The sequence below is a fragment of the Caretta caretta genome, chromosome 7 (assembly GCF_965140235.1).
Source record: "Caretta caretta isolate rCarCar2 chromosome 7, rCarCar1.hap1, whole genome shotgun sequence".
NCBI classification, from domain to species: Eukaryota; Metazoa; Chordata; order Testudines; family Cheloniidae; genus Caretta; species Caretta caretta.
The window spans coordinates 59183568-59207586 of NC_134212.1; the positions used below are offsets into that span (position 1 = coordinate 59183568).

General features: G+C 49.0%; 1 protein-coding gene across 2 annotated transcripts in view; it reads right to left on the reverse strand.

Moving 5' to 3' along the window:
* The window catches only part of ARHGAP22 (Rho GTPase activating protein 22), a 238422-nt gene extending 218696 nt beyond the window's left edge, over positions 1 to 19726 (reverse strand). The window contains exon 1 of one of the 2 annotated variants that reach the window (XM_048859114.2): positions 18950 to 19726. In XM_048859114.2, the coding sequence (XP_048715071.2) occupies positions 18950 to 18983 (34 nt within the window). In that variant the 5' untranslated portion in view covers positions 18984 to 19726. The remainder of the gene's footprint in view (positions 1 to 18949) is intronic. The other variant, XM_048859115.2, reaches the window with a different exon arrangement.
* Positions 19727 to 24019: the final 4293 nt, after the last annotated feature.

Sequence of the window (24019 nt, forward strand, 5' to 3'; positions counted from 1 at the left end):
TCTGTTTAAATATGGACCCAGTCTGTAGTGAGCAAAGATCACTGTGGTGTACAAAGTTATTCAATTAGTCAGACTAGTTACATAACTGAGTGTAGTTTGTAGAGACAGGTAGCGATTTTTCATTCAGCACAGATTGTTACAGATCCAGGAATACACAGACTTTGCTCTCTCCTAGAGATTTTACCCTTTCCACCTTGTTTTGTGTCTTCTTCACCCAAAACAAAAGGATCTAAAGGACCTGTTTGCTCTTTGCCCAGAAGGATAGAACACAAGAGGCAAGCTGTGAGAATGTGAAAAAAAAAAACACGAAAACAGAGAATGCTTCCAGTTTAATATGAGAAAGAGAAAGGATCTGAAATATACACACAGATGCTTAGATAGTGATATTATACAAATGCTACTGAAGCCAGGGAAAGAGGGCGGAAAACAGATGTGCAAATGCTGGTTTGACAGTATGTCATTTATACCTGTGCAAAGAGAGAGTGCACAAGGCACAAGCTGGGGGGCAGGGGAGAATCAGGCACATTGGTCCCCAGGGAGGCAAAACTCCACCTTTAGCACTAGTAAGAATGCAGAGATGGGGCTTCAATCTTAGCTGCAAGGTACAAGCCTTCAAATGCATTACCCTAATCACCACTGAGAATCCAGACCCGACAAGAAGTAAAATCATCCAGCAGATGCTCTTTCCTGGAGGACCTTCCCCCTACAGCCAATGGGGTAGAGATGTGCTCTGCTCTCTCTAGCAGCATGGAACAGTCAGGACAGAATGACTGTTTATCCAGAGGCTCCTGAAATCAAGTTCAGGAATTCACGGCACCTGGAGCTCCAGAGCAAGGGAAGAATTTGCTGAGTCACCACTGAAGCAGCATGTTAGTTTCTCTGTTACCATCTCACATGGGACCTGGGGACCCCACTGCTGACTTCCCTAGTAAATGAAATAAATTTACAGAGCCTGATTCATCTCTCAGTTACAGGGGGATCAAGCTGTGCAGGCTCCAGTCAAGTCTTACCCCTGGGTGCTGATCACCCCAAGTTAACTCTGCAGAATAAAAGGCTAGGGGATTTTCAAGGGCACCTAAGCAAGTCATGCATCCAGTTCCCCTTGAATTGCAATGAGATTTTGGCACCTAACTCACTTAGGTTCCTTTGAAATCCCCCAGCCTTTTATGCTGCAGAGTTAGCTTGGGGCGATCAGCACCCAGGGGATAGCAGCCACTGTCCAAAGCCTGAGTGACTGCATCCTCACTGGTGCTGAGCTGCCCTGTGTGTGGCTCTAAGACATCTGGGGGCACGTCCCAAGGATCTTAGCACTGCCGTGAGCTGAGCCACTCTGATTCCTTCCCAGTGATGTGTGGGATCTCTGTCCCTGTGGGCACCAGGGAGAATTGTGGGAAGGCACTGGAGGACTACCAGCACAGATATACCCTGCGTCCTCACTGCAAAGTCGGCGGGTTACCGGCCAGAGCAAAGCAGCACTTGCACTTTAGCCTATAGCCCCTTCACACTTAGGTGAGAGGGTTGTGTGTGTGGACAGGAAGGAGAGTTAGGAGTTCACTCTGCTGTGAAGACAAACCCTTAGGTAGGGAAGGGCTATTACTATGTACAGATGAGGAGCTGAGGCACTGAGAGGCTAACTGACTCTTCAAGATCACACAGGAAGTCTGGGACAATGCAAGGAACTGAACCCAGGTTTCCCTGAGTCCCAGGCTAGTTCTCTAACCACTGGACCATCCTTCCTCTCAACTGATGTTGCCACTAGAAACATACAGGTTGTGTGTTTCAGCTCAGCCAGACAATAGCTCCAAGAGGTGTGAACTGCCCCATTTATGATAAGGGGTTTAACTCAAACCTAATTATGACAATTTAAGGCAATAGTAGCCATTTTGACACTGATCATTTAGCAGAAACAGCCAGCTTCTTTGGGACAGAGCAGAATCGGAGTACAGTCCCATCCCTTGTCCACTGTTCCCTCGCACTCCCTGCTGTCTCTGTTTAATCTGCTGGCTCTTGTCCTACTCCTAGATAACAAGCTCTTTGGGGCAGGGCGCATCTTTTTGGTTTGGGGTTGTACAGCACCTAACACCATGTGTGCTGCTCCATGACTGGGGCTCTGAGGAGCTACCACAGTACCCCATCATAATAATCCAGCCCTCAGGATCTGTCTGTCCTCTATTCTGTACCCCTCCTTTTACCAGGAACTGACTTCCTCTCCCTCCAACAAGGAAACTGCTAATAGAGTTTTGCAAAAGCTGCTGTTGGCCCTATTTTGAAGAAACACCATTCAGTCTAGCCATCTCTAACCCACGCAGATACCATTGGCTGAGTGCGAAGAGGTAATAACCTATTCCCTCCAGGTCAGGGGGCAGTGCTGCAAGCTCCTGCCAGGTATCGAACACTAGTCACTCAGTGATAAATAAAGCAAGTGAATATTATGTGTTAGGTAAGCACAGGAAGGGGGATACTAGCTACTGGGTTATGTCATGATGGATTATTTATGATAATCCATTCCAATAGACAGCAGGTTCTGCTGCGTTTCACCTTCAGATGACAGGTTCGATACATTATTCCTTTTTTTTTAGCAAGAAAAAAAATCAATAACAGAAGATTTTTGCATCTTCTCTTTTTTTTTTTTTTTGGTGCTGAGCAGGAGTGAATTCAACATGCCATGGGTCAGGGCCCAGCTTCCATCAGCTTTGTCCTTGGTTATTGCAAGATCATGAATACCGAGGCCTCTGCTGTACTGTCGAGGAAGTTTGTGTTCAGAGCCCAGCTGTCAGGTTAGGTTGGGGTGGGGTGGGAGTAAGGGGGGAAGAGGAGGAGAGGGGAGTTGATCCTTTCCTGCCAGCACCATCTTCAGAGAAGGATTTCCTACTGGGCCCACTGCAGAATGTTCAGTAGCTAGCTGGCTCCACACTCAGCCTTTTAGCACCACAAAAGAAACTATGAAATTAAAGTGTCACCGCAAGACGCTGTATTGCGGCTTGAGTACACACACCTAAGCTAGGTATCTCTGGTGTCAGAGCAGTGAAGCTGTGGCAGGGCATGGACTAGTGCCACAAATGGTTATCCAGGGTTCTGGGCAGTCTTGGACAGCCCATGCTTCACTGCTCTAGACCGGAGCTAGTTTGATTAAAGCTAGCAGGGGTATGTCTGCACGAGCTGACCTCACACCCCAGGACTGCAATGTAGACATACCCGGAGTGTGAAAAGGAGTGTTGTCTAATGGTTACAGCAGGAGACAGCCACAAGGTTCCCTTTACAGTTCAGCCTTTCGCTTATTGTGTGATCTTGGCAGGAACTCGCTTAATCTTCTGTGCCCGAGTTTCTCCATTTTTAATAGCAGGATAGTTATAATTACCTGCCTGGGAAGAGTTTTGCAAGGCTTATGTCACTAGTGTTTGTGCAATGCTTGGAGGTTCCTGGGTGAAGAAGGCTCTAGAAATACCAAGTGCAAATATTTTAAAATAGTGTTGCCCCTTTTTTATGAGTGGCTAGTCAAAGTTGGGAGCTCTGGGGACATTCCAGGAGGAAGCAGAAATATATGGAGTTTGGTATTTTCTTTGATGCAGTCTTGTTAATTTACAAGGAATGTACAAAGTCCTGTGTCTCCAAATGCAGAAGGAACCAAGAATGGAATAAGCAGTTTCTTCCAGCTTCCAAGCCTCTTTCACTAACACTAGACCCAAAAGCTGTCTCTCCCCACTGTGCTTACAGGTCCCTGCTTGCGTTTGTTGCTTCTCCCTCTGGTCTTGTCTGTGTGATCTCTCTTCCTCTCCCACCTATCCCAAACAATACTCCACCCAAAGCCCTCGGCAGGTTGACATATCTTTTGTCTTAGGTGGGGGCTTATGCTTACAGTTACGTTAACTGAAGGGTGAGTTCATACCTATCCATCTCAATAGGGTTTTAATTCAACCCATAACAAGGTTACACTCAGCTCATACAATATCAACCACTTTCCCTTAGCCAGACAGTAATGGCTTGCAGACAATAATGTGTTTGCACAACAGTTGACGAAGAAAAATAGCTCAAAGAAATACTGTCTTTGCTGTTAAACCCTCAGTTTTGGGGGGCAGGGACTGTCTTTCTGTTCTATTTTTGTACAATGCCTAGCAAAATGGGGTCTTCATTCATGATGGGAGCTTTGAGGTGATACGACAATACAAATAATAGAGTGGGCTGTGGTGGAAGGCAAGGTGGCTACATCTAGTTCACCACAGCTCCCAGTGACATGGGGCACTGACATCAGTACCTAGCACTCCTCTACCTCCTTTTATCCAGGCACTTCGGAAACATTCATTCCCAGCACTCCCCTCTGAGGTTGAGAACTACATGTTCACCCTTACTCTATTCTATAGAAGTTCTTATCCTGCAATCACCAACCATCTGAGCACCTTCCCCACGTGCCTTAAGAAACATTTCTACACATCTGCCACCTGCGGTTTGTCCTCTCAGCCTTTCCCCAGGGGGAGAAGCCTGTGCAGTGGAATGCCTGGTTTTGGTAGAGTTATTATTATTATTTTAAACAACACATGTTGCTATGTAGTTACACTAGAGAAGTCAAGGTCAAAGCAATGCACAGACGCTGCAGGGGCTGCAAATATTGCAGGTGGTGCAAAGCAATGAATGTGTGGCAAAAGTTGACCACTACAGATGTGATCTACATCGAAGGGGCCCTCCACAGAATGACAGGCAGAACTTCCAGAACAACAGTTTGGAGGTAGAAGAGCCAAGCAGGGGAGAGGAGCAAGTAGCATATTCCTGAGATATAAGAATCTCAGCAATGGGGAAGACATCCAGGCATGAGACAGGAATGGACAAATCAAGAATTCTCAGATGGTGGATCCAGCTGTCTCACAGCTGAGATGGTGGGAAAAGGATCGTCTAGCCCAAGAAGCCTGAAGCAGCAGTCCTGTCTCCATCTTTTGGACTCACTTCTAGGAACAAACTTTGGAAATTCTAGGGCAGTGATTCTCAACACATGGGCCACTTCCAGCCCAATCAGCACACAGCTGCAGCCCATGTGACATCCTCATGGCCACACAGGTAGTATATATATATGTGTGTGTGGATGCGGCCCACAACAACACAGGGAGCTGCATATGTGGCCCACAATGGTGAACAGGTTGAGAACCACTTTTCTAGGTTAACTTCTAAGGCTGATTATATATTTGCACACATTCCTGGGGGAGATGAGAGTTTTTAGTAGGACTCCACCAAGGGCTGGAGCCTTCAGAGTCCATCGCTTGGCATGCTTTTGATACAGTCTCCCACAATATTCTTGCCAGCAAGTTAAAAAAGTATGTATTGAATGAATGGACTTTAAGGTGGAAAGACAGCTGGCTAGAGTGTCGGACTCAACGGGTAGTGATCAACAACTCAGTGTCTAGTTGGCAGCCGGTATCAAGCGGAGTGCCCCAGGAGTCAGTCTTGGGGCCAGTTTTGTTCAGCATCTTCATGATGATCTGGATGATGGGATGGATTGTACCTTCAGCAAGTTCAGTAAACTGTGGGGAGAGGTAGATATGCTGGAGGGTAGGGATAAGGTCCAGAGTGACCTAGACAAATTGGAGGATTGGGAGAAAAGAAATCTGATGAGGTTCAAGGACAAGTGCAGAGTCCTGCATTTAGGATGGAAGAATCCCACACACTGCTACTGGCTGGGGACTGAATGGCTAAGTGGCAGTTCTGCAGAAAAGGACCTGGGGATTACAGTGGATGAGAAGCTGGATATGAGCCAACAGTGTGCCCTTGTTGCCAAGAAGGCTAACAGCATATTGGGCTGCATTAGTAGGAGCACTGCCAGCGGATCAAGGGAAGTGATTATTCCCCTCTATTCGGCACTGGTGAGGCCACATCTGGAGTATTGTGTCCAGTTTTGGAGCCCCCACTTCAGAAAGTATGTGGACAAATTGGAGAGAGTCCAGCGGAGGGCAACGAAAATGATCAGGAGGCTGGGGCACATGATTTATGAGGAGAGGCTGAGGGAACTGGGCTTATTTAGTCTGCAGAAGAGGAGAGTGAGGGGGGATTTGATAGCAGCCTTCAACTACCTGAAGGAGGGGTCCAAAGAGGATGGAGCTTGGCTGTTCTCAGTGGTGGCAGATGATAGAACAAGGAGTAATGGTCTCAAGTTGCAGTGGGGGAGGTCTAGGTTGGATATTAGAAAAAACTATTTCACTTGGAAGGTGGTGAAGCACTGGAATGGGTTACCTAGGGAGGTGGTGGAATCACCGTCCTGAGAGGTTTTTAAGGCCCGGCTTGACAAAGTCCTGGCTGGGATGATTTAGTTCAGGGATCTCAAACTCAAGTCACCACGAGGGCCAAATGAGGACTAGTACATTGGCCCAAGGCCACATCACTGAAACCTTTTCATACAATGATACAAAAGTATAGTCAAAAATGAAAAAAAAAGTAATATAGTATGCTATTAAAAGTCAGTGTATTAACTTTTTTAAAACTGTAATGCGAAGAGAGGTTTTAATAAAATATGAACACTCAGTAATGCACCTCACTCAAACAAAACACACATTTACTTTTAGTATTACTTTGATTAAAGCCTCCCCCCCACTGCCACCGGCCCCACCCCCACTCCACCCCTTTCATGAGGCTCCTCCCCTCCCCTACTTGTTCCCACCCCTTTTCTGTCCCCATTCCAACCCCTTCCCCAAAGTCCCTGCCCCAACTCCACCCCCTCCATGCCCCTATCCAACCCCTTCCCCAAATCCACACCCTGGCCCCACCTCTTATCCGCTCCTCCCCCTCCCTCCTGGAAAGTCCTAAGTGCCGCCAAAAGCGGGGACACAGCGCACTCTGGGGGGTGGGGGGAGCTTGGCTGCCAGTAGAGTTGGCCCCTATGGTGGGCTGCAGGAAATAACTCGGTCACATGTTTGAGACCCCTGATTTAGTTAGTGTTGGTCCTGCTTTGAGCAGGGGGTTGGACTAGATGACCTCCTGAGGTCTCTCTTCCAACACTAAACTTCTATGATTCTATGCCTATAGCACAGGGGTGGACAAACTTTTTGACCCAAGGGCCACATCAGGGTGCAAAACTATATGGAGGGCTGGGTAGGGAAGGCTGTGCCCCCGAAGCAGCCTGGCCCCTGGCCCCTGCCTCCTCCCACTTCCTGCCCCCTGACTGTCCCCCTCAGAACCCCTGACCCATCCAACCCCCCCTGCTCCCTGTCCCCTAACTGCCCCAATCCCTATCCACACCCCTGGCCCCTGACAGGCCCCCTGGGATTCCCACGCCCTATCCAACCCCCCATTTCCTGACCCCTGACCACCCCAGAACCTCCACCCCATCCAACCGCCCCCTGCTCCCTGTCCCCTGACTGCCTCCCGGGACCCCCCTGCCCCTAACTGCCCCCTGGAACCCCCAACCTAACCTTCTCACCACTGCACGCCACTGCCGCCCCCTTACCATGCCGCTCAGAGTGGCAGGAGCTCACAGCCCCGGTGCCCATCTAGCAGTGTGGCTGCAGGGGAGGGGGAACAGCATGGGAGGGGCTGGGGACTAGCCTCCCGGGCCAGGAGCTCAGGGGCCTGGCAGGACAGTCCCGCAGCCCAGATGTGGTCCACGGGCCATAGTTTGCCCACCTCTGCTATAGCACCTGCCTCCAAGCCTGCAATACAGGCAGCACTCCAGATATATATCACAAAGGGTCTGGTGTGTCACAGCGTGCAGTGACACCCCACCCTTGGGTCACTTATCTTTTGCCCTTTCCTAGTGCCTTTCATCCAAGCACTTTACAAACATTCCTTCCCTCTCAGCACACCCTGTGACACTGATAAGTGTATTGTATCAGGGGGTAGCCATGTTAGTCTGTATCCACAAAAACAACAAGGAGTCTGGTGGCACCTTAAAGACTAACAGATTTATTTGGGCGTAAACTTCCGTGAGTAAAACACCACTTCTTCAGATGCATAAGTGTATTATCATCTCTATTGTACATGTGTGGGGGTTGAGGTGGGGGGTACTGATGCCTAGGGCTATGGAGCAAATGGATGGCAGAGCCAGAAAGACATCCAGGAGTCCTTACTCCCAATCCCAGCAGCCAAAGGACTACACTGACTCCAGCAGGAGTTTTGATCAAGTAAGGAGTTCAATATTGACCCAAGATTTTCAGTGCCCCATCCCGACAGGTCACAGTCAAGACTAGAACCAGGCAAAAATCATTTTTCACATCCTTTGAGAAATTTGATATTCGGAAAATTTTTTCCCACCCTGAACTGGGACAAAGTCAAGATCTCAAACTTTTGCAGGCCAACAAACGGAAGAAAAAAAAATTTGGTTGGCGGGGGGAGGGGGGGGGGGAAGGAAAGAAGTTTGTTTGGTCAATTAAAATATTTTGTTTTAGATAATTTTGAAACATTGTGTTTGATTTTGACCTTCTCCTTTTTTCAAAAAAAAACTTTGATAGAATAAATTAAGTTGAATTTTGAGATAAAAAAAATCATTTTGAACCAAAATCCCAAAACTTTTTCTAAAAAAGAGAATGTCAAAAGGAGCCATTCCAACACATTAAAAAAAAAGTTACCATTTCTTTGTGTCAGGAAATTTGTCAGACTTTACCTGTTTCCATGAAGAGTTTCAGTTCTGACAAATCAGTATTTTTCCATGAAATGACCAGCCAGCCAGCTCTGTTCAAGACTCCAGTCAGTGACAGATCACAACACAAACCTCTCCCCTAAAGGGTGAGTGATTCTAATCTAACATCAGTTCTGCCTTGCAAACTCTTCCTCTGTTCACTTAACCCCTTTCAGTGTGCAAATGTAGGTGCCGTTCTGGGAATCAAATTTAAAAGCAGCCTTGTCTCATTGAAGCATAAATAATTCTTACCGCATGCATTTAGGAAGCAGGATGTTATCAGTTACTTTCCCAGATCCCACCAACAAAGCACTAATCTCTTCCTAAAAGGGATTATTAAGCAGATGTTTATACGGAAGAAGAGGACCAACACACGCTAGTCAAATCTGCTGGACTTTAAATATCTTGATGCTCCGAAGAACCACAAAATAGCAACTAGCTAAATTTTCATCCTGCAACAGACTGAACTGGTCAATGGCCTACGTGAAAAGGGTCTGAGTCCATCTCCACGGCCCAAAGCCACCAGCACAACTGGCATCAACTGCATCTTTTGTTTATACTCTCAGCAGGTTAATTCTGAGCACACATGACAAGGAGGTTTGAGAGGTGTAAATCAGCTGTTACCACTCAAGAAAGATCTTGGAGTCCTTGTGGATAGTTCTCTGAAAACATCCACTTAATGTGCAGCAGCAGTCAAAAAAAAAGCGAACAGAATGTTGGGAATCATTAAGAAAGGGATAGATACTAAGGCAGAAAATATCATATTGCCTCTATATAAACCCATGGTATGCCCACATCTTGAATACTGCATGCAGATCTGGTGGCCCCATCTCAAAAAAGATATATTAGAACTGGAAAAGGTTCAGGAAAGGGCAACAAAAATTATTAGGGATATAGAACGGCTGCCTTATGAGGACAGATTAAAAAGACAGGGACCTTTCAGCTTGGAAAAGAGATGACTAAGGGGGGATATGATTGAGGTCTATAAAATCATGACTGGCATGGAGAAAGTAAATTAGGAAGTGTTATTTACTCCTCCATAACACAAGAACTAGGAGTTACCAAATGACATTAATAAGCAGCCGGTTTAAAACAAACAAAACGAAGTATTTCTTCACCCAGTCAGTCAACCTGTGGAACTCTTTGCTAGAGGATGTTGTGAAGGCCAAGACTGTACCAGGGCTCAAAAAAAAAAATAAAAAAAAAAACAAACAAACTACATAAATTCATGGAGGATAGGTCTATCAGTGGTTATTAGCCAGGATGGGCAGGGATGGTGTCTCTAGCCCCTGTTTGGCAGAAGCTGGGAATGAGTGACAAGGAATGGATTACTTGATGATGACCTGTTTATTCCCTCTGGGGCACCTGGCATTGGTCACTGTTGGAAGACAGGATACTGGGCTAGATGGATGTTTGGTCTGACCCAGTATGGCCGTTTTTATGTTCTTAACAGCAGTGGAAATGATGGTGCTTATACTGCTGTGATGGCAGGCAAAGGGTTGCCAGCCGGTGACCACTGAGGGGAGGGGAAACCTGTGGGGAAAGGAATCCTGGCAGCCAGAATCCCCTCTCCCTGAGCCTTGCACTACCAGCTGTCAGCAACATCGCTGCCTGTAATGTACTCATAACACCTTGGCTAAATGTATCACATTCTCCTCTAGGGGCTGCTTGGCATAGAAGTTAAGAACCTATTACTGTTACCAGCTGTCAGTTATTCTCTTAGCCCCTTCCCAGCTCTTTGTTCTATGCCCAGAAGCCCAGCTCCCCTTGGAGTAGGGGTTTGTGGTCCCAAAGTCCCTCTCAACTCAACTTCCTCTATGAAGAGCACAGGTTGGGACCACTGGATAGTGCCAAGTTCCCCTTGGCCTCTGCTCCGCTCCGCTCAAACACCCTCCTCCAGATCCAAGGAAAAACTGATCTTAGTCTAGCCCTGCAGCTCTTCTTATACTAGCCTACTGGGTCCTGATTGGCTGCTTCCCACACAGCCACTCTAGGCAGCTTGGAGGACCTCTCCACTGTCCTTTTCTGGGGCAGGGTGTAGCAGGGTACCGAGGTCTCCAGCAGGGGGCCTCCAGACCTAGTCCATCCCGTCACATGGGGTCCTTCCCCTGTAATGACTGAGCAAGTGTCAGGCACGGAGGGTCATTAGGGTGACCACCTATCCCATGTTTTACTGAACCATCCCTTAGGGTGACCGCCTGGCCCTTATTTTAAGCCATGTTGAAATGTATTAAGTACCATTTTAAGCATTACATTGAAGCTTACGATGACCGATGACTGCACTGTATGCTTGAGGGCAGCAGAAATGTACACACGTGAGAAAAATATCTGCTGTGCTACAGGAAGTGGTATTGCCCTAAAATGCCCCTTAAAACAAAACTTTGTCCCTTACCTTTCATGTGGTTTTCCCTTATTTCCATCCGACACAGGTGGTCACTGTAGGGGCTGTGCTAGCCGCTGTGGCTCATTTGGCCAATGGTAGGGGGAGCTACTGAACATAGAAGCCATAAGCCCTGGAGGGGAAGGGAAGGGTTGGGAAAAGCCCCAACTGGAGAAGAAAACCCTCTCCTCCCTCCGTGGGGGGAGCAGGGTTAGAGGTTTCCTATAAGAGGGAACAGAGCGGAGATGCTGAGGAGGAGCGATGGCACTGACCCTGCTGCTCCCCAGGGCCGCCATGTTGGTGGAGGACGGGTGTTATACACTGCGCTCTCCCCGGGTTCTGTTTGAGCCATGCTGAAGAAAACTGTGCTTGCGGGGCTCCACCGTGGACCAGGCCAGAGAAGCAGTCTTGCAGCTTCCTTCTCACTCAAATGAGGCTGAGGGAAGCTCTGACTGATGCACTGACTTCGGGACCTGGTAGGAAGGACCTGAGGACTCCAATGCTGTCTGCCTGGGCTGGGCAGTGTGGTCCAGTAGTACCCTAGCTGCTAGCCCTTTATATCCCCCCAGCAAGCTGAGTCAGCAACTTCACACAGGCCTGAGCTGTGACAGCAGCCCACAAACTGGAGATGCAACTGTGAGCTCACAGAGACTTACGACTGGCCATCGGCCTAGCAGGTTGGTTATGGATAGTCAGCCGTAATAAGAGGAAGAGTGCCCCCTTCCACTGCTAAAAGCATCAGGAGCCTGGTCCTCCTTTTTACTGGCTGGTGGGATAAACAAGAGGTCCTCAGGCATGTCACTGCACTGAAAGGGAGCAGCAGGAGGTGTTGGTGCCTGGCTGAGGAATGTCAGGATTGGGCCCTTTATCTGGGCTTGAGAGCTAGCCCTGCAGGTAGATCAAGGAGCTCAGATGAGTTGCAGTAGGACTGGCCAGCCTGCCCCTGATGGCCGAGTTTGGCAGCTGCAGGAGATCATTGGCTGCTCAGTGCTTCCGCCTGCAGCAGTGATTGGTCTCGCACAACCCTGTGCTGGTCCTGCCTCAGCCCTGCTCTTGGTTCCTGATTCCAGCTCTGCCTCCTAGGGCTGGTTCCTGACTCTGGCTCGGACCGTTGGCTCCAGTTTCCTGTGCCCTCAGCCTAGTTCTAACCATTAAGCAGGACTGCCAGTGCCTGGGTCTGACAGGGAGTTCACAGGGCTCCAGCACCCACATTTGACCGGAGAAATATTGTCCATGATGGGTGTCTCCTACCTGCCTCCTGTCTCCCCCAGGAAAGTCTGTTCTCCACCCCTCCCCCCATCTAAAGAGGTAACCTGCTCACAACTGCTCTGACCAGTGAGCAAATGTGCTGCTGGGCTTTTTCACATCTTAAAAAGTGATCCAGTGATGAGCAGGGCCAGGTACTTTCCTCAGCACTGAAGGATTTTGCCTGAGATCTGCCATCATTATCTTCTGTATTGAAAAAGCCCTGCCTCCAGGATGGAAGGCCGTACTTCCCAGACCCCAGCGCTGTAAGGAAAGGGAGAGAATGTGGACATAGGAGGCATTTTTCCCCTGCAGTCCCTTATTTTAGAACCCAGGACTCTCTGATTACTGTAGGTAAAACACTGCAGATGAGAAGAATAATGCAAAACCCACTCAGGCCTAGCCAATATGAAAGATTTTCCATTATGCCCATTATGCTTTTCAATCTATAAGGTTTTACTCCTCACATAAGTCCATACTGGGTCTTATGAAAAGATAATGTGCATCCAACTGCATGTTTCTGTACTGTATGGTCTTGATTTAGTGGGTGTAATGACTGTGACTCTGGCAGACCATGTGCCAGCTCATGCCAAGGCCTCTAGGCCTCACTGAATGCTGACAAATGCAGAGCTGGAAACCAATCTGGCTCACCCGTGTGTTAGCATTGTTAAAACAGATGTTAAGTTGATAAGAATATGTTTAGACCTGATTAAATGCTTCTAGGATGCTGCATGCATTGATCTCACTGATCACATCTGTAGTCTATGGTATAAAGTTATATTGAGGGTTTGGCATTGTAAGTCTCTGTAACTGAGTAACTCACCAAACAGGAAAGAGGCATTAATTACATGTAAAGTGCTGGTCCTGCCGACAAGAAGGGCCATTGAAACCAAATAAGCCATTGTGAAAGATCAAAGGACAAAGACTTTGCTGAAACCCCACACACATGCCCATGAAGAGGAGACGGCGCCATGCTTGTTCCATCTGCTTGAACTCTGGGGGAAGGGAATAAAAGTGCCTGATGAGAAGAATTGCTGCTTAGAATCTGGAGAGGGCAAAATTTCTAAGCATAAGCAAGGGATCCCCAAGCTGCTTGGCTTGGGTTAGCCCTAAGGGACACATAGAACTTGCATATATTGCAGCTACTATCAACTTTTGGAACTTAAGACTAACTCATTTGTGTGTGTACAGGGCCGTACCTAGCTATTTTGGTGCCCTACGCAGCCCCAGGCCTCCGCAGGGGGGCTTTGTGGGGCCCTGCCCCAGGCCTCCACAGGAGTAGTGGGGGGGGCTGGCCCCAGGCCCCGGGGACCGGGGGGCCTGGACACTTCCTGCGGGAAGTGGAGTGACCCAGCCCAAGCCTGCTCTGCTCCCCTGGCTCCCAGGCTTGGAGGGAGGGGGAAACCGCCCCCCAGCACTTGCCGGTGGCACGGCTGGGAGCCAGGGGAGCGGAGCAGGCTGGGGCCAGGTCACTTTACTTACCCATGAGTGCAGGCCTGACCTCTTCTGGAGTCCTCAGGGGAGTCGGGGTGGGGCTGCGGCGGAGCAGGGGTGGAAAGAGGCAGAGCAGGGGCTGGAGCAACACGCAGCTGCCCAGGGCCCTAGGAAATTTGGTGCCCCCAATTTCCTGGTGCCCTATGCAGCTGCGTACTTTGCGTATGGGTAAGAATGGCCCTGTGTGTGTATGTTCACCTGCTTTAACCTTGTAAATAACTCTCTTCTTTTTCTTAGTTAATAAATCTTTAGTCAGATTATTACAGGATTGGCTACAAGTGTTGTCTTTGGTAAGAGATATACGGTGCACTTGACCTGGGGTAAGTGACCGGTCCTTTGGGAATGGGAATAACCTGAATATCATGATTTTAGGTGCAAGGGACCATCTAGCACAAAGGCAGACTCGCCTGGCTGGCAAGATAGAGGATGTGCCCAAGGTGACTGTCTGTGACTCCATGGTAAGGCTGTTATAGTACTTTAGGAGTTCACAGTTGAAATCTAGTTATAAACCAGTTTGGGGTTTATGCCCTGGTTTGCGACAGTCTGCCCTGAGGTTGGCACTCATAGGGGTGAGCCACTCTAGACAGCTTCACAATGACCACATAACTTTGGCAATACACTCTAGCAATACAATGTAGCTTTTGTTGCCTGTACCATCTTTTATAGAAACCAAGAGCTGGACTCAAGATGCCAGATCCAGGTCCAAATTTGGAACCTCTCTCTTTCCCCTCCCTTCCTTTCCTCCTCCACCCCCCACCCAGCTTGGTTTGGGACCATCCCAAACTCAAACTGTATCTTGAAACATTCTAGACTAAGTAATAAGATTATCATAGAATCATAGAATATCAGGGTTGGAAGGGACCCCAGAAGGTCATCTAGTCCAACCCCCTGCTCGAAGCAGGACCAATTCCCAGTTAAATCATCCCAGCCAGGGCTTTGTCAAGCCTGACCTTAAAAACCTCTAAGGAAGGAGATTCTACCACCTCCCTAGGTAACGCATTCCAGTGTTTCACCACCCTCTTAGTGAAAAAGTTTTTCCTAATATCCAATCTAAACCTCCCCCACTGCAACTTGATTACAGAGTTAACTGAACAACCCTAGCCATGGGAGACCCAGACACAGGCAAGGGGGGTGGAATAGGCTTTCAAAGGAGATTTGAAAACATGTGGAGAGCTGCTGAAGCTGAAAGATACAAGAAAGCCCATTTGGACAGCAAGGAGATACAGAGAAGGCTCTTGCATCAACGCGGAGGGGACTGTGTGAGAGGTCAAGAGGGGAAGACAAGAGAAGGAAGTGGATTTCAGTAGGCAGTCTCCCCAGCTAAGTATTTGTGGCACCTTAGAGGCTAACCAATTTATTTGAGCATAAGCTTTCATGAGCTACGGCTCACTTCATCGGATGCTCCTGAAAGCTTATGCTCAAATAAATTGGTTAGTCTCTAAGGTGCCACAAGTCCTCCTGTTCTTTTTGCGAATACAGACAAACACGGCTGCTACTCTGAAACCAGCTAAGTATATATCAGGATTGGGTCCAATATCAATAGGCCTTTTGTTTTAAGCAGATCCGGAGTTCCCCTTTAAAGTGTATCGATACTGCCTGTGGCTGGATAATACCCAAAGCACATGGTAAAAATCTCCTGGACAAATCAATGGCAGTCTTGATGCGTTATACGGCATTGAACCATACTAGATTTAGGGTCTGCCTGCTGGCTCCTGGGTGAGCTATGAAATAGGTTGGGTACAGGCTAGCCTATGTCTAGTCAACAGGGGTCCATGAGACCAAATCCACCTGTGAACAGGTGCCATTCCCAATAACGCCTACACCTGCTGCATTAAAGTCATATTTATCCCCCTTCCCAGGGTTTGGCTTTATTACTGACAGCAGTGGAAATGGAATATAAGCCCCACGTATGCTTTGTCCTTAGGCCTGGCTGTTCTGAGCGCTTCCTGCAAGCCTGCCCTGCCTCTTCTAGTTTTCTCTAGCCAGACATTAGACCCATCGTTCTTAGAGTCCTAGGTCCTGGTGAAACTAACACTGCAGCTGCCACTGAGAGTCAGCAGATTTTACACTAGGGGGCTACACTGCGGGGGGGGCGGGGGAGTTTCGAACTAAGAAATGCAACTTCCACTACGCTATTCGCTTAGCAGAAGTAGAAGTATCTGAGTTCGAGTTATCTGGCCATCCTCATGGCGGCGAGTCAACCACGGCGGCTCCCCTGTTGACTCCGCTTACTCCTCCTGCCGAGGTGGAGTACAGGTGTCGAATCGGGGATCGATTTATTGCATCTAGTTGAGACACGATAAATCGATCCCCGATAGATCGATCACTACCCACCAAGCCGGTGGGTAGTGAAGACGTACCCACAGCTGTCTGCAGGGTTTTTGCTCCTGTTGTCCCACCCTGATAGTAGGAGATCCTGGTGCCCCTTTGCTGGATCGTAGATCTTGATGCCTGTTACACCACCGATACCGCATGGACCCTTGTTAGCAATCTCCAGAGAGGCCAAGGGGACTGACCTACCATTTCCCTCTTGGCCCAATGCTACAAAGGGTTCATCACCTTTCAGGAGGCGCTCAGCTTCTTCAACTCCTGGGTAGGTCAGAAGGAGCAGAGGGCACTCTGGCACCTTGCAAGATTCGGACCTCCTGCAAGCAAGCCATTTGGCCCAGGGTAGCAGCACACTGAGGAGGAACTGCGTGGGTGGGAAGACTGCCCTCCTGCGTGTGCGCACTGTCCCAGCTCTGTGGATAGACAGAGGACCCTTCGTTTCCAGGGCCAGCAAGCCTTTCAGAAGTCTGCAGCTGACTTAAAAGAAGAATCCTACTGGAGCATGGCTCTTACTATGAAAAACAAATACTAACAGAGCCAAGGTAGCTTACTGTCCACCAATTCCAGGGCACCACAGAACTACAGCAAAGTCCATGCATCTATCACACATGGGGATCATGTGCAATACTCACCCCAACTATACCCCTGTTAGTTGAGTGCTAATATAACTTATCTTCAAGATGAGCTGAAAGAAAGATTAGTGCTAGCCTCGAACTGGGGCGTGTGTGTGTGTGTGTGTTTCCCTTCCCTGCTCTGCCACAGACTTCCTGTCTGACCTTGGGCAAGACACGTAGCCTCCCTAGCAGTAAAAGAGGGATCATAGCACTGCCCTGTCTCACAGGGGTGGGGGAGTGGGGTGAGGATAAATACAGTAAGGAGTGTGAGGTGCTCAGATACTACAGTAATGGGGACCATGTACCGTGGTAGATAGGCAGCACTGATTGGAATGCAAACATCTCCCAATGCATATAAAAAAATCTGTCTAATGAAAAATCAAATGCATATGTATTTACTATGGCAGGGATGGTACACATGTATTCCCAGAGCTCCAGATTGTAGACAGGCTCTTTATTTTAAGGAACTCTGTGTTATTCAGTGGACTTTGGGTGTTTAAGGATGTATGTATACTGTATTGTGCTACATGTATTTTACTGTATGAACCACAGTAACATTCACCTAGAAGCGCTCCTCTCTGAATTACTGCAGGTAACTATTAAACCATTACAATGTTATCCCTTCTTTGTAAAGAAGCTGGTGTGCTTGAAGAAAGCTCTGGGCTGGTCTACCCTGAAAACTTATGTCCACACCCCTGCGAGATGTAGCTATGCAAACCTATCCCCCAGTGTAGACAGTGCTAGATCGATGGAAGAAGTCTTCCATCGACCTAGCTAACGCCTCTTGGGGAGGTGGATTAACTATAGCAAAGGGATAACCTCCCCCTGCAGCCCATCGCTGTAGTGAGTGTTTACACTGAAGCGGTACAGATGTGCCACTGTAGCGTTTGAAGTGTAGACATAGCTTCTAAACCTTAGGTTTTCTTCCACACTTCCCGACTGCACACTGATTCAAGTCTAAATGATACTGATCTAGTCTCTATTTCTGATGCCTCTGAGATTGCCACGAGGCTGTGAATGGCGAGGATGCTCAGCACAGTCTGCAAATGTGATGTCAAGCTCAGAGCTGCTACTGCAGCACGAGATGACACAATGCACCCCCTCTGCTAGAAGATATCCATCTTAAGGGAGGGAGGGTAGACACAAGCCATGGCCAGAGGACAGCAGTTCTGTAACATGGTGCTGCCTGTGCGCCATACTTGTGAAGTTTGCAAATCTAAGCTTCTGCACTCTGAGCTGTTTCAGAAACAGGACAGGTTTCCCCTCCTTTGTCTTCTTCAGCAGCAATCACTGAGTGACTTTCCCATTTCTGCCTGCTGAGCTGGAGGGATAAGGTGCTAAGATACTTGCTAACAACTACTTCTTCAGGATGCTTTGGGCGAGGCTACCGTACCACAACTGTCCATCTGATCGTATTAAGTGTAAAGATTCCACGGCATGTTCTGCACTAGAACGGTTCCAGAGAAACACAGTGTAATGAAATATGCACACCTAACTACACATACCCTTTCTTAGACTCCGGACAGATTAGAAGTGATGTACAAGTGATGCAGCTCTAATTCCGAGCTGAAACGGCACACAACGCTACTGATCAAAAGACCAACTCCCCTGCTCGTAAGTCGCAGGCAGAAAAGAAATAACTCATTTGACTAAGTGCGGTTGCAAGAATAACTAACTCACTCTGCTAGTTTAATGTAGTTTAATTTGGCAATGGAGCGTAATTGTGCGATGGCACACTCAGCAACACCGCAGCAACTCAGCTGACACTGCTTTCACAGATTCATGGATTCCAAAGGCCAGAAGGGACCATTTGTGATCATCTAGTCTGACCTCCTGTATAACACAGGCCAGAGAACTTCCCCACAATAATTCTTAGAGCAGAGCTTTTAGAAAAACATCCAATCTTGATTTTGAAATTGCCAGTGATGGAGAGTCCACCGTCACCCTTGGTAAATTGTTCCAAGGATTAATTACTCTCACTGTTAAAAATGTACACCTTATTTCCAGTTTGAATTTGTCTAGCTTCAGCCTCGCTTTGCAGAGTATCTTGAAAAAATGATGCATGTTATTGAGGATGCTACAGTAATTAAAGTGCAACAGCATTCAGAATATGAGCCATCTTACAGGGCAAAATTCAAAGAGTCAGTTGATGTGTCACCATGGAGAGTAATAAAAAGTTTCCTTCTTGTGCTGATTTGGAACAACCCCCCTCCTCCCCCACCTCCCACCCATCCCCACACACCTGGGTGTATTTTTCAGGGAGCAAATCCCAAGATATAGAAGAGATCCTGTACTCACCTCTCCTGGCCTGCCTTATCTTGGGACTCAACATATTCCTGGTTCCAGCGTCACCTTCCTCGCAGCCTTCAGCATGCTGTCATCCTCCTTCCCAGCCTCCTCACCCTGTTGCAGCTCATCACGGCACAGCCTGTCCTGCCGGTAGCAGCCTCTCCCCAGCCTGCTCTGCACTGAAGATCTACTTCCCTGCACTCCCAGTACTGGCTCGGGAGCGAAGCCTTGCATTTGGCTAAATAAACCTTAATGCATTATTTATCCAGCCCAGAATTAATTCCCATCCAAACTAGCCATTAAGTGCCTCAGTAATTACTGTCGATAAATCACTAGAGCCAGAGACACAAGGCTGGACCTGGCTCCTTCTCCTAATTGGACATGCATCAGTGTTATTAATACGTCCCTAATAGGGAGTCCAAGCAGAGTCCCTTGCAGTATTTTTCTCTGGCTGCGCTGAACAGAAGCTTCGATTTGACAAGAATCAGATCAAGAGTTGAACCTGCTCGAGCCAGAGAGAAAAGGGCACAAAGACCACGGCAGTGTATAGCTCGCAGCTCTGATAAGGTTGCACATTAGGAGAAATAATAAGTGCACTGGTCCACAGGGAAGTGGCATGCTGGGTTGCTTACTGAGTAATGCATTCAGAGAGCACACAGGCTGAATCAGAGCTGGGTTTGTATTTCAGAGCGAGAGACACACCGGCATCGCTGAAGGCAAGGCAATTATTGCGGGGAAGAAAAAAATCCCTCTTCCGGCATGCGTAGGTTTGCAGGTTGGGCGCTGTGGAATGTCATCATTCCCTCTTAGCACAGGGGCACGCGGTCATTTTTTAAAGCTGCCTCCCCTCCTGCTGAAAAGGGAAAAGCCGGGAATCAGCAATTACAGGGGAAGGACAAAGAGATGATGTAACAGGGAAAAACCGTTAACTGGAGGGGAATCTAATCTGTCCTGCTAACTGAGATGCATCCTGCACGCTGCTGCTGTTAGCATAGTCCTGCCTCCCCCTTTCCCTCTCCCTGCAGGTCCCTGGTGTAGAAGGTCCCTCTGCCACAGGGAAAGGGATGTAGCTATTTTGCTGGCAAGGGGCACACCCTGCCTGCAGTGCTCTGCACTGCTAAGTAGCACTTATGAAGAGTAAATTTATGTGCTAAAAGCACTGCATGAAGCATCCTCTTTCTCTGGGCGACAGTAATACCTTGGATGCTGAATGCTGCGCGTGCCATCTTGGCATCTCCCCACAGCTAATGAGCTTATCAGAGCCCCAGCACAAGCCAAAACCCGGCTGCCCCAAGGCTACGTGGGGGAGCCGCAGCAGAGCCCAGGCTGTGCTCTGGGCGCACCTTGGACCGGATACCTGCTAGACACCGCAGAAGGAGGGCCGGCCATGGGCCATGGAGAGACAACAGGGCAACAAAGAACCTGTCCAAAAAGACAGGGGCATGGCCCGGGCACTCATCTGGGATGTGAGAGACCCAGGCTTGAATCCCTGCTTTGGAGCAAAGACTTGAACCCGGGTCTGCCACATGCCAGGTGGGCACCCTACCTGCTGGGCTGGAGATTTAATTATTTCTACAAAGTGGAACAGCTTCAACAAGGGACCTAGAGAGACCCCACCCAGGATACCCCATGGTCCTGCGCTTGGGGCACTCCCCTGGGATGTGACAGACCAGGATTCCAGTCCCTGCTCCAAATCAGACAGAGCCAGGATGTGAACCTGAGTCTCCTATATCCCAGGGGAGAGCCCTACTCACTGGGCTGTTGTCTACTGCAGGGTCTTGTTCCCGGGTTTATCACTGGCAAGGGCTGAGCTAGCCGAGGTGCCTAATTCCAGGAAAGGGTTCGTGGCTGAGAATCCCCACCAGAAAGAAGTGCCTGTCACGGGAGTGTTGGCCAGGCGCTCCAGGCCCAGGTCAATGGGATTTAGGCACAACTCCCCATTCAGCTTGCTGGCTCTTAAGAATTCCTTTCTTCAGCGCTAACTCTCCCCACACATTGTGTGGGGAGTCTGGGACCTAATATGACACTCAGAATTCCCCTAGTAGTAGGGGGACCAGAGGTCCAGATTTTATAGGGACAGTTCCAATATTTGGGGCTTTTTCTTATATAGGCGCCAATTACCCCCACCCCCTGTCCTGATTTTTCACACTTGCTATTTGGTCACCCTACCTAGGAGTGAGGTGTTGCAATGCTGAGTGCAGCAGAGCAGTGCCCAAGTATCTTTGTGAATCTGGCCCCGGGTGCACAGATTTACTCAGCTTGGGCCCAATCCTACAGGAGACCCTTTGCCTCTTGAGTGGTGCTGAGCATCCCTTCAACTCCCTGGCTGCAGTGAGAGCTGGCAGTGCTCTGCATCTCTCTGGAACTGTGCTGGATCATGCCACTTGCAAGCACTTAGGGCTAGGAGCTGGAGGCCCGGTGTAAATCTGCAGTATTGAGTGCAAGGGAGCTATCCTGGATTTACACAGGTGTAACTGAGGACAGAATTTAACCCAATGGGACTGGAAGTTTTGTGGATAGGCCAAATGCGCAATTTGGTGCAACCCCCACCCATTTGGTCTCCCTGCAAATTTTGCCTGTACAAGTATGAGTCAGCACTGGGCTCTGTATAAAGTACCAAAACTTGTGTTTTCATTGACCAATCCTCTTAGCAAGGCTCTGCCCATAGGTGGGCTATGAGGGATGGGAAGGCTTCAGAAGGATCACAGTTCAGGCAAGCTTGGCTTTGCTGCCCTTACTCCTGACTCATGCAGCAACGAGGTCCACAGCACTGGAAATCTCCTAAAAGTCTGTTCCTTTCTCAGCATTGCTTCCAGTCAGGCTGAACAGTGCGAGAACTGCCTTTCTGGTGGCTTTTAAGCCCATCAGCTTCTGCCCGAAAGCAGGAGGTACAGAGGCGCGGGAAATAAAACACAACAAGGAATCATGTTAAATGAACCTCTAACCTCACGAGAAACTCAGGGATCGTAACACCTCCAGGCCACTTAATGTGAGAACACGACCTTCTCCTCTTCTGCTAGAAAGGGAAACACAGGTGAGGGCTGGAACAGGCCGTTGCCAGCTGGAAGAGAAAGAGGGATGCAGTCAGCCAACAACTACTAGCTAAAAAATGGCCTCTTTAAGGTTACAGCTGCTTTGCTCCGCCCAGTTTAAAGGGCTAACTGCAGAAAGGCAAGCTGGGAAAAAAGGTCCTATAAAGAGGGAGTCCTGCAATGAGGAGAGTTAGAAGGAATCAGTTGCTAAGAAAGGTCCTTCTAGGGAATGTTTAGCCTGCTCTCTTGGCAGCATTTTTTATTTGGCTGGGCCTCCAAAGATGTCCAAAGTGATCATACCACTGAGTGCACACTAGAGTGTAGAAGAGACCAGCTGTAGGCTGGAATGTGCACAATTTAAGGGAAGGAAAGTAGTAACAGTGATCTGGGGTCCAACCCAGGTGTTCTTTGCTATGGCCTGGATGCAATGACTTTTTAAATCAGCAGCTACTTCAGCAAGGGGAGTGTAAAGACACCGTTATAACAGCTTCAACTGCCAGTACCAGCACCTGCATCAGCTGTTGGGAAGTGCAGCATACATACAGAGAAATTAGATAAACACATAAATACTCTTGCTGGAGGGTTGCAAAATAACACTGCTTTATTTCAGAGACTTCAGAATGATAACACCAGAAAACAGAGAGAGACAAAGCAGGCTGCTCCCTGAAACAGCAAGACAAAGCTCAACCCACTGGCTGTTGACTGACTGTGATCGCAGGCTTCCCTACAGAGCCGTCTCACCACAGGTTTCTCAACCAGTGGGTCACACCCCAAAATTAGGTCACCTGCATGTATCAAAGCGTTCTGTGGAAGGCATGGGGTTGCAGATCCCATCCCGCAATTCACCCCACAATGGCAGTTCTGTTTCCGCAATACTGGCTGGGCTTATCTCCCTGCTCCGGGTGCTGTGACCTGGTGCATGGGGTCACAGCGCCACTCACGTCTGGCCCAGATGCCCCTCTGTCTGGATGATGGGGGGCATGGTCGGGCCAATTTTGTGTAAGTAGCACTGCAACTCCATGCGTCAGGTTGCAGTGGCACTCACACAAACTTAGTCTGGCTGGTTCCCCTGTCAGGGGCTAACCCTGAGCAGCGCTGTGACCCTGGTGGTGGCAATGCCCGGACAGAGGCGCCCCACTTGGACAGTGCCGCAGGCCAGGAGCGGTCACTACGGTACACGCAGTGTGCTTATTTAGTACTTATTACTGTAGTGAGGGACATGGCCTCCCTCCTGGACGGAGGGACAGCCACAAGGCTCTCCTCCTCCGCCTGGTGGACGGAGCTGGGACACCTACACCCGCCCTGCCGGAAGCAGAGGGGCAGGACAGGAACCAGAAGTATAAAGGACAGCCCTCCAGCTCAGTTACAGAGGAGCTGCTGGAGGAGAAGGAGTCTCTCACCCGCTGCTGGAGCTTGGACCCGGCAGCAACTGTTGCAGCGCCCGAGATCTGGAGGAACTGCCAGAGCTGCCGGTCACCGGAGACCTCGAGGAGTTGCTGGGGCTGCCATTAGCCGTTTACTCCAGCAAGACAGACGACGACGGATCCAGGTAACCCCCTTGAATGGGAGTGTAGGAGGTAGCCTTGGGGAGCTGAATATCGTTCAGCTGTGTTGCTGACTGACAGCCGGCCAGCGTGTTGCAGCTGGATTTCCCCACTGACCCAGCCACTGTTAGAGTCCTGGAATGGGACGTAGCGGAGTCAATGGGACTGTGTCCCCCTACTCCTGCCATCTCACCACGGGGGGTGGGGGGAGCAGCCTCCCCACCACAGGCCAAGAATCATAGAATATCAGGATTGGAAGAGACCTCAGGAGGTCATCTAGTCCAATCCCCTGCTCAAAGCAGGATCAACACCAACTAAATCATCCCAGCCAGGGCTTTGTTAAGCCGGGCCTTAAAAATCTCTAAGGATGGAGAGTTCACCACCTCCCTAGGTAACCCATTCCAGTGCTCCACCTAGTGAAATAGAAGCCTGCGTTTGTTGGCAGTCTGTCAGACCCAGGACCCCTCACTGTTTTTGCCCCACCCTGTGTGAGGGCCTGGGCT